The sequence below is a fragment of the Sorex araneus genome, chromosome X (assembly GCF_027595985.1).
Source record: "Sorex araneus isolate mSorAra2 chromosome X, mSorAra2.pri, whole genome shotgun sequence".
In the NCBI taxonomy this organism is placed as follows: Eukaryota; Metazoa; Chordata; class Mammalia; order Eulipotyphla; family Soricidae; genus Sorex; species Sorex araneus.
The window spans coordinates 370,715,614-370,725,201 of NC_073313.1; the positions used below are offsets into that span (position 1 = coordinate 370,715,614).

Below are 9,588 nucleotides of genomic sequence, written 5' to 3' on the forward strand. Positions count from 1 at the left end.
CGAGGGCGCGCCGGGCTTGGCGCAGGCGCAGCGCGCGGGACGCGGGGACACGCCGGGGCTTGGCGCAGGCGCAGTTTGCGCGCCTCGGAGCCGGGCCGGACGGGCGGCGCAGCAGGTGAGCCGGGACCCGCCCCCGGGGGCAGGGGGTGGGGGGAGAAAGGGGCTGGCGGCTGCCCCCAGGCCGGAGCGTCGAGGCCGGGTCGCGGCCGGGCCTGGGGCTCCTTTGCACGCCCCCAACCCTATCCCGGCTAATCTCCAACTCCTCCCGGGCCTCCGGGGCTGGGCCCAGGCCCGCAGGAGCCGGAGGGCGCGGGGGATGGTGGGGGTCCGCAGGGGGCTGGGGGATGCCTGGGGCCTGCCCCCACCCAGGGAACGCGGAGGCGCCCCTCCCTGCAGGCCCAAACACAGACCTGGGTGTCCCCGGCAGCCACGCCGGACCTTCCCGCCCAGCGCACTGCCCACCCCCGGCCCCGGGTCCGTGGGGTATAACGTGTGCCGGGACCAGGCACAGCCCGACCTGGTGCCCGAAGCCTGGGCGTACCGTGGAGGGCCAGCGGCCACGCTGAGCTGCTGCCCTGGCCGATGCACAGGGTGGTGCAGCTGTGAAGAGGAGAGAAGCCAGCGGCTGGCCAGGCCCGGCTCCTCATGGGGTGGGGGTGGGAGCGAGGCTCAGTCGCGGAGGATGCCCGCGTTGAGGGCTGGCAATAACCATCATTTTGTTTAGGGACTGGTTTGGTTTTGCTGTTTGGAGGCCACACCCAGCCGTGCTCAGGACCGACCCTGGCTCTGCACTCAGGGATCACTCCTGGCGGTGCTCAGGAGACCACGGGGGTTCCGGAGAATGCCAGGCGAGCATCCTGCCTGCTGTCCTGTGGCTCCCGCCCCAGTGACGGTCACCCGTCGTCTCGGTTTCTGTGGCTCAGGGTTTGTTAGGCTCAGATTCGATCTGGCTGTTTTTCAGACTTCCGCAGGATTTTTAGCAATTGGAGTTGACCACCGCCCTTTAAAATGCCTTCGTGTCCATAAGAGTGTTCAGGCGCCAAGCGGGCGGCTTGAAGGCAGTGAGGAGGGCAGGGCTTTGGGAAGGGACGTGTCTGTGGCTTGTTCCGGCCACCAAGATGCTTTCCCGAGGGAAGTTTATCCTGGCGGAGGCAGGTAGGTGACATGAGCTGAAGGTTGAAACGTCCCTCTGTGGACTGGGAGAGATGTGGCGTGACACCCGGGTGAGATCCCTGGCCCTGCAGAATGATAAGAAAATGTCACTCGGGAAAGGTCATGGGGCCGCCTGGGAGAGCAGAGGCCAGAGTGAGACCGGCCAGGGGCAGCTCTGAAGCTGTCAGGGTCAGGGAGCCGTTGGGACGCCTGTGAGGGGGTCATGGCGAGAGGGGTTCCTTGGGGCTCCGGGATGGGGCCCGGGGCGTTGCAGGAGCGTCGATGCGTGTCCCGGAGGTGTGAGTGGAGGCACCCAGCTGCTTGCTGGGGTTTGAGCGTGAGCGTGCACGGCTGAGTGTGAGTGCCACCGCGCAAAGCGACACTCGGAGTGACAAGGGGACACTGGCATGTGGAGAAGCTGCCGGAAGAGGGCCGGTGGTGGGCCGGGGTGAGAACACGGCAGGCAGGGCGCTCACCTTGCACGCGGTCGGCCCGGGTGCAGCCCCCAGCACCCCAGAGGGTGCCCTGAGCACAGTCAGGAATAAGCCCTGCGGACCCCCTGGTGGGTGGGTGGTGACGAGGCTTGTGTGCGTTTAGTTACAGGAACCGTCCCGGTACGTGACGCAGAACATGGCCGAGGAGGAGGAGGAGGACTATATGTCCGACATCTTCGTGAATGTCCAGTGAGTGGGGGCTGCCCGGCCGGGCTGGTGGGCTGCTCTGTGGGCGCCCTCGTTCCCTCTGCACCAGTGTCCCTTCCCGGGCCATGGCAGTGTTGCCCTCCGCTCGCGTCCCCCTGCCCGTGTCCGGGGCTCGGCCCAGAGCCTCATTAGGTTCTGCAGCCTCCACCGCCCCTGCCGCGGGCCCTGGTCTGTCCTGCCGTGGGGACAGCGAGGGTGGTCCTGGGGAACGTGCAGAAGCAGGAAGTGGCGTCCCGCGACGTCCCAGCCGCCCTCCCGTCCCCCCAGGGAGGACGTCAGGCCCGGGCTGCCCATGCTCAGGCACGTCCGGCAGGCCCGGCAGAAGGAGGAGAAGCAGCAGGAAGCCAACCTGAAGAACAAGCAGAAGAGCATCAGAGAGGAGGAAAGGGAGAGGCGCGACCTCGGGCTGAGGAGCGCGCTGGGCAGCGAGAACAAGGGCTTCGCGCTGCTGCAGAAGATGGGCTACAAGAGCGGCCAGGCGCTGGGCAGGAGCGGTGAGTCCCGTTGCAACAATGTTGCAGTTTTACTTGACAGTCTGAGGCATTTCACTTGGGGAAGAAATATGCATTTTTTGGGAGGATCACATAACTGTCTTGGGAGATTTTTGTGTTGTGGCCTGCCGGAGAGCAGCCTGTTCAACCCCCTTTTATTAACTAGGTCGATGCACTAACCAATGATATTCAGCCACATAGGCAGAATATGCAAATTAACTTAGCCAACGAAAACAGTGTCAAAGTCAGTTACACAGCAGGAAGTATAGTCAGTTGAAGTAACAGCAACAGAAAAACGACGTTTACATCCAAGCCTAGCTAGGCCTGGGATTATGGGATGTTGGACACCAGCAGAGTCCCTTGGTGGCTGTCCCCGAGACACAGCGGCCCGCCGGCAGCGCCAACTCAGGCTGCTTCACTCCAGCGTCCCCTGCCGGGTGGCTCCTGGATGGGACAGCGGGGCCGCTGGTGGAGGCGGCAAAGATGATGGCAGGCGCTGCCCTCTGTCCCCATGGCGCTGGCAGACGCTCCCCGCCGCCCCCCTCGCTGCCCCTGCAGCCGGGGGTGTCCGTCTGGTCTGAGGCAGCCCTGGGAGCTGCGTTCCCCCGCCTTTGTCTTGGCACTGTGCTCGCCTTCTCCTCCACCCCTGGGTCACCTTCGAGGTGTGATGTCCGTGTTTCGCTGTTAAGTTCCGAGCTCAGCGCCGCGCTCACCCCTGCCCTCCTGCACTACGGTCCCGGGAGAAATTCCAGCCGGGGCTTGAATTCCCTGTGACGGGAGTGCGTGTTCTAGCCGCAGCTTGCCGGTCCTGTGTGTGATGTGCACGGGGTCGGGGTGGGGGATCCAACCCGGGGGTTGCGGGGTCCTTAGGAGACGGTGGGGGCTAGATACTTGAGTGGAGCTAGTTGACTATTGAGTGTTGAGTATCTGTATTGGGATTTGAGTCATAATAGCACTCGAGCAACAGGATTTACGCGTGAATGTTACAGAGTTGCGCGTTTCACTTTATCTTTCAGGTGATGGTATTGTCGAACCAATCCCTCTTACTCTCAAAACCGGTAGGTGATTATTTTTCAGCATCTTGGCTCTCACAGTTTATCTTGACGTGCATTTGCTCAGTAGATGCCTTTACTCAGACATGGTTCCACTGCCGCTCTCGTGTCTCAGAAACGCCTCGGTGACGTGTCTGAGGTCAGGGTGAGGGAGAGCCCGAAGGGGAGACTGCACGTGTGTCCTGGGGTCCCGAGCTCTGCCCCTGGCGCCACTGGGGTGGCCCTGGCAGACCCCGCACCGCCAGGCCCCGGGCAGCACCAGATATCCGGCCTGAGCACTGAACTGCCGAGTCCACTTGGTCCAGCCAGGGGCCCATCATGGCGCTGCTGGTGTGGCCCAGCGGGGACAGCCGGTGGGTGCGTCTGATTGTAGCCAACAGTTTAGTTTTGGTAACAGAGACCTTTGAAATAGAAACAAGCTGTAGCGAGTATGGAATAAAGAGGAAAACTGTGGCGGGTGGGGCCAAAGTGATGGATTAAGTAGTTGTGGCACTTGCCTACTTGCAGCCTGAATTTGGTCCCCAGAACCCCACATGGTGCCCTGGACACTGCCAGGAGCGAGCCCTGAGCACCACCGGGGCTGGACCAGAAACCAGAAAAGTACTAATATACGTGTATATATGGGGAAATTTTTTATAATACAAATTTTAATATTTGTATTATACAAAAACTGGTATTGAAATTGAAGTGTCTAGAAATCATTCTGGGAATTTTTCAATAAATGTTTTCTTAATGCTTTGAGTTTATGAGAAGAATTTTTTAGTGGGTTCATAATATTTACATGAACGTACGGAAGTACTGTTTTCCTGACTTAGAAGAGTTTGCGTGGGGCCAGAGTGCTAGCATAGCAGATAAGGTGCTCGCTTTGCACACGTCTGAGCCGGATTTGATCTCCGGCACCCCATAAAGTCCTCCAAGCCTCACCAAGAGTGACCCATGAGTGCAGAGCCAGGAGTAAGCCCTGAGCACTGCCGGGTGTGGCCCCAAAATAAAACCAAAAGTCTGTGTAGCATTACTGCCTTGTTTGAACAGACCCGTGAGCTTGGGAAAGATCAGATTATACATTTGGGTTCTAGTAAAAAAACTCAAGTGTTGGGCTGGAGCGATAGCACAGCAGGTAGGGCGCTTGCCTTGCACACAGCCGGCCCGGTTCAATCCCCGGCATCCCCTATGGTCCCCGAGCACCACCCGGAGTGACTCCTGAGTGGAGAGCCAGGAGTGACCCAAAAAACCCAAACTGAAAAAAGGCCCTCCGTGTCATTTCCTGTCATTCTCGTCGAGTGCCTGAGACAGTCCTCAAGTCAGGGTCACACTGATGTGGTCACACGCTAGGCGCCAGCGCTGGAGGCAGAAGGCGCGTTTCCTGCAGGGTTCTCTGTCTGGGCAGGGAAAAGCGGCATCGGGCACGAGGCGCTGCTGAAGCGGAAGGCGGAGCAGAGGCTGGAGAGCGCCCGGCGGAAGGCCCGGCTGCAGAGCCTGGCCGCGGAGCACGCCGAGGAGCAGTTCCGGTGCGTTTCTGGTTCTGGTACCGGGTCATTGACCAAATCAAAATGAAAATCGAGGGTTTGTTTGGGTTTGTTTCCTTAGAGAAATGCGTAGGGAGCCCGCACGGGGTGGCGGTGCTTCCTACATGCAGCCCACCGGGCTTCACCCTGGCATGGCCTGTGGTTCCCTGGCTGGCCAGAACCCAGAGCCAACGGGGTGCCGTGGGGGGGGGAGGTGACACGTTCAAGAGAGGGGCCCACGGAGCCCGGGAGGGGACCGCAGCCAACTGCCCCCTCTCAACCAGAATGCGCCTCAAGACGAAGCAGGATGAAGCGAAGCTCGAGGGGGACCTGCGGAGGAGCCAGCGGGCCTGCCAGCAGCTGGACTCGCAGAAGGCAAGCCCGGCCCCGCCCACACGCGCCCCGGCCCCCCCACCAGCACCCACCCGAGCCCCCCCCGAGGCCCAGACAGGGCCAACTGCCGTCACATGCGCCGAGTCTGCCGCCGCGTGGGTTCTGACATCTCAGCCCTGGTGTCTGGGGACTCTTCACCAGAGTGCTCCGTCCCAGCAGCGTCCGAGCTCCCGGCCTGTCCCAAGGGAGCAAGATCTCTCTCTGGCGCCACTTGTAGCTTGAATGGCTTTCCAGGCTCCACTTTTGCTTCCAGTATATTCTGCTTGGATTGATTTTTTTTTTCTTTCTTTCTTTCTTTCTTTTTTTTTTTTTTTTGCAATTTTGAGGGCCTGGGTACTACCATCAGAACAAGGCCACTTCGTTTCAAGTGTCAGCGGTGTTTGTAAAGTCGCCCTCCCATGTAGAAGCGTTGCTGGGCGCCCCCCTTCTTTATTTCTGTAGCTCTGGATTCCAGACACGGCAGGTCCTTAAGGCTTTCCTGGCACGCGTGGGTTCTCCCCCCGAAGCTTCTTTCCCTGCCCGTGTCACTCCGAGGCAGTGTGTGCCACGGGCTCTTTGTCCCCACGGTTCCCCGTGGACTGCTTGGCTCTTGGGGCAGTGCTCTCAGTGGCTCATTGCCCGGAGAACGCAGGTTGTCGCAAAGTGCTCGTGCACGCCTGCTTTTGCCCTGTTTGACGGAAACATCTCCGTCTGCAGCAAATCCAGGTCCCCAAGGAGCCCTGGTACTGGCTGAGGCCGGAAGACGAGACCGAGGAGGAGGAGGAGGAAGAGAAAGAACAAGATGAAGATGAAGTTCAGAGTGATGAGCTGAGCGTAGGTGCCTCTGCAGGGGGGGGTCTCGCCTGGGCGCCCTCCCCTCCGCTCCGGTGACTGCGGTGGGTGCTGCCAGTGGGGTGGGGGGCCCGGTCTGAGCCTCGTAAAGTCTCCTCCTGGCTTCCCCGACCTCCACCTGCCAGGAGCAAGGGGCACCCGGAGTGGCCCCAGGCCTTGGCCGTGTCCCCCGAGCGGAGGGGCCTCCCAGCAGGATCTGCTTCGTCTGGTTCCTCTCGCCCCAGCTGCAGGTGGGGCGAGGCAGGAGCTGTAGCACTGGGGCACAAATCGTTGATTTGCTCGAGTGGGCACCAGTAACGTCGCCCTCCCCGCTGTGCTCTCGCTCCAGCTCGATGCCGGAGCTACCCCTGGAATTATCTTATCTCCACTAAACCCCTGGAAATAACTCCAGTAACCGCCCCCCCCCCCACACACACACACACAGAAACAAGCCAAACCAACCCCACACGGTGCGGAGGAGGCGGCGGTGCTTCCAGGGAGCGCGTGCACGCGTCTGCCCTGGCTGGTGTGCTGGGCGGCGTCTGCGGCCGGAGCGACCCGTGTCCACGTCCCCGGGGGCCCAGGGCCGGCAGCTGTCCCTCCAGGGAGGGTGGGGGCAGGTTGCTGGAGAGGAGGGGAAGGGCCTCAAGGGCCGGCTGGAGCTCTGCTGAGCGCTCTGCTGCGTTGGCGGCCCCATGCTGAGGGGCTGCTTCCCAGCCACGGCGGGCTCAGGGTGGGCTGGTGCGGAGCCCAAAGGCTATGGGTGTGACCCCGCTCTCTGCCCCATCCAGGTGCTGGAGAAGCTGCAGGCCCTGACCGGCTACCTCCGGGGCGAGCACCGGTACTGCGTGTGGTGCGGCACGGCCTACGAGAGTGAGTAAGGCTCTGTGGGTGCCCGGCCTATGAGAATAAGGATCTCTCAGGTGCCCGGCCTACGAGAGTAAGGCTCTGTGGGTGCCCGGCCTATGAGAATAAGGATCTGTCAGGTGCCCAGCCTACGAGAGTGAGTAAGGCTCTGTGGGTGCCCGGCCTATGAGAATAAGGATCTGTCGGGTGCCCGGCCTACGAGAGTGAGTAAGGCTCTGTGGGTGCCCGGCCTATGAGAATAAGGATCTGTCAGGTGCCCGGCCTACGAGAGTGAGTAAGGCTCTGTGGGTGCCCGGCCTATGAGAATAAGGATCTGTCGGGTGCCCGGCCTACGAGAGTAAGGCTCTGTGGGTGCCCGGCCTACGAGAGTAAGGCTCTGCCGGGTGCCCGGCGCTTTCCTTGCAGACACTGGCTCCAGATGTTCTCCATGTCTGGCTCGGCTTGGTTTTGCTTTCCGGGGGTGGGACGGGGGCCACACCCCAGGGTGCTCAGGGCCGACTCTGCGCTCGGTCACCTGTGAGGAGGTGCCAGGCCAGCCCCTGACCCCTCCGCTCTGCTTGTCGCCGTGGCGGCCCGGAGCCCACCGGTGGTGTGAAGCTTGCCTGCCCTTCCCCTGGCAGTGGGGACAGGGCCTTAAAGAACCACAGGGCCCGCAGGTAACGGAAGCCCCTTCCAGAGGGCACCGACCGCCCCAGAGCCGGGTAGCACGGGAGGGGACTGCGGTGTCATCTTCTTCAAAAGGAAGAATTTTTCAGTGTCCTGAGGAGGCTGGGTATTCTCACAAGTCCTCTCCGGCGAGGGTCTGGGTCCCACTCGGGGGTCTGTGGGCGAGGCTCCCCCAGTCTGTGCTCGGGCTGCGCCCACGGGGCCTCCACAGTGCCTGAGACACGCGGCCACGGCCACCCTGCCACGCCTCTCCCGCCCCCTCGTGCTTCCTCTAACTACAGACACTGTCACTTGGCCAGTGTGGCCACAACAGTGTGATGTTTTGGGATGTTGATGTGCAGAGTTACCGCGCCCGCACCCCAAAGTGCCCGTGACCCCCGTCCTCCTGTTCTGGAGGTTCCTCCGCAGGTCAGACACCGACAGGGACCGTGAGTTTCAGGCTGAGTGGTTCTGGGCCAGTTAGGGCCGGTCTGGGAATTGCAGCGGCCGTCGCAGCGGGACTGTTGAAATCCGCTCTGCTTTTTCTTGTGCGGAAAGACGCGGTTCCAGACTTCCCCGCAGTTGGTGTGTGTTGCCAGGTGCCTTGGCGCCGGTTGCTTCCCTTCGGACCCTCCTGCCTAGACTGGTTTTGCTAAAGACTTTGTGCTTGAAGGTCTAAGGCGAGTCTGCCGGGCGTTACTCCTGAGCACAGAGCCAGGAGTCGCCCCTGAGACCCTGGATGCTGCCCAGTCGCCCCCCGACCCCCACACACACAGCACAGGTGTGAGCACAGAGCCAAGAGGAGCCCCTGAGCACGCTGGATGCACACACACCCCACTCCAGGGGGGGGAAATCTTTGTAATGAGAGGAAGGAAATTTTGTCTATTTTCCTGGTGTATCACAGGAAATAGCAAACGGAACCTAAACGGTGTGTGTTGGGTCGGGAGGCTTTTCTCGCACGAGGCCTGCTGCAAAAGTCGGCTCATCGTGGTTTCCTCCCCGTGACAGGTCAAGAAGACCTTTCGTCCAACTGCCCGGGGCCGTCCTCTGCCGCCCACGACGACTGAGTCTCCGAGAGAGGCGGCCTGACGAGTGTGGTTCCCCGAGACAGACAAAGTCCTTCCCCGGTGTCTCATGCAGTCGCGTGTTTGATTCCGTTTGTACTTTTGGAGAACCTCGTACTCGAGACCGAGTGTCCGCCCGGAGCCGGTGGTGGTGTGTGCGCTGTCCGTGCAGGACGGGGCTCGGCAGGTGGCAGGGAGGCTGGGCTGGGGCGGGCACACCTCTGCCTCCTGAGCTCGAGAGTGCCCGGGCGCTCGTCTCCCAGAATCCCCAGCAGAGAGCCTGAGGTGCAGAGAGTGGCACCCTAGAGCCGGTGGCCCGGGGAGCCGGAATAATTCCCCGTCCCTCCGCAGACGCACACGGGAGGGAGGGCCCCCTGCAGTGAGACCGTGGGCAGGGACACTAGTCCAGAGACACCACTGAAGTCCAGTCAGTCCGAGGCTGACCGCGCCGAGCCTACAGTGGCAGGGCGGGAGACACAGCAGCACTCGTCTCCCCGCCGCCGCCTCTGACCCCCAGAGCCCTGCAGGGACAGCCCCGAGCCAGGCGGAAGCCCTGAGCACCCGGGTGTGGCCCAGAACAGCCTTAATGGCAGCGTGCGTGCGTGTCCGCTGTCACTGATCCAGTGTTAAAGGCGCTAAAAGAGTCGGGAGGTTTGGTAAATGTCACGTGACCCGACTAACTTCCTGAATTTCCAAACGTCCTGGCATTTTTGTGACTTATCAATATGTTTACAAGATTGGGATTTACAGAGTTGGCTGCTGTCGTCTAATACTTCTGGTGTTCAAGAAATAAAATCGTGCCAGCGGTCCAAACAAAGGAGCCTCTCTTTCCTTCAGAGTTAGAGTTCAGTCCTTCCTTGTCGTTCCCCCTTGCAGGCCCCCTTCAGCCAGCCAGAACCCCACGTGAC

At 61.4% G+C, this 9,588-nt stretch overlaps 1 protein-coding gene across 2 annotated transcripts; it reads left to right on the forward strand.

The window, feature by feature from the left end:
• The first annotated feature begins 5 nt into the window (after window positions 1-5).
• Window positions 6-9,497, forward strand: GPATCH11 (G-patch domain containing 11). 2 transcript variants are annotated; one of them, XM_004616104.2, is made up of 9 exons: window positions 6-115; window positions 1,750-1,835; window positions 2,121-2,347; window positions 3,361-3,402; window positions 4,784-4,904; window positions 5,186-5,276; window positions 5,991-6,107; window positions 6,896-6,977; window positions 8,625-8,820. In XM_004616104.2, exons 2-9 carry the CDS (start codon window positions 1,783-1,785, stop codon window positions 8,681-8,683), a joined length of 792 nt encoding a protein of 263 aa, XP_004616161.2. In that variant the 5' UTR covers window positions 6-115; window positions 1,750-1,782; the 3' UTR covers window positions 8,684-8,820. The 2 variants fall into 2 exon arrangements, with proteins under 2 accessions (XP_004616161.2, XP_054977872.1); XM_055121897.1 differs by lacking the exon at window positions 6-115 and adding an exon at window positions 693-848 and having other exon boundaries at window positions 6,896-6,981; window positions 8,625-9,497.
• Window positions 9,498-9,588: the final 91 nt, after the last annotated feature.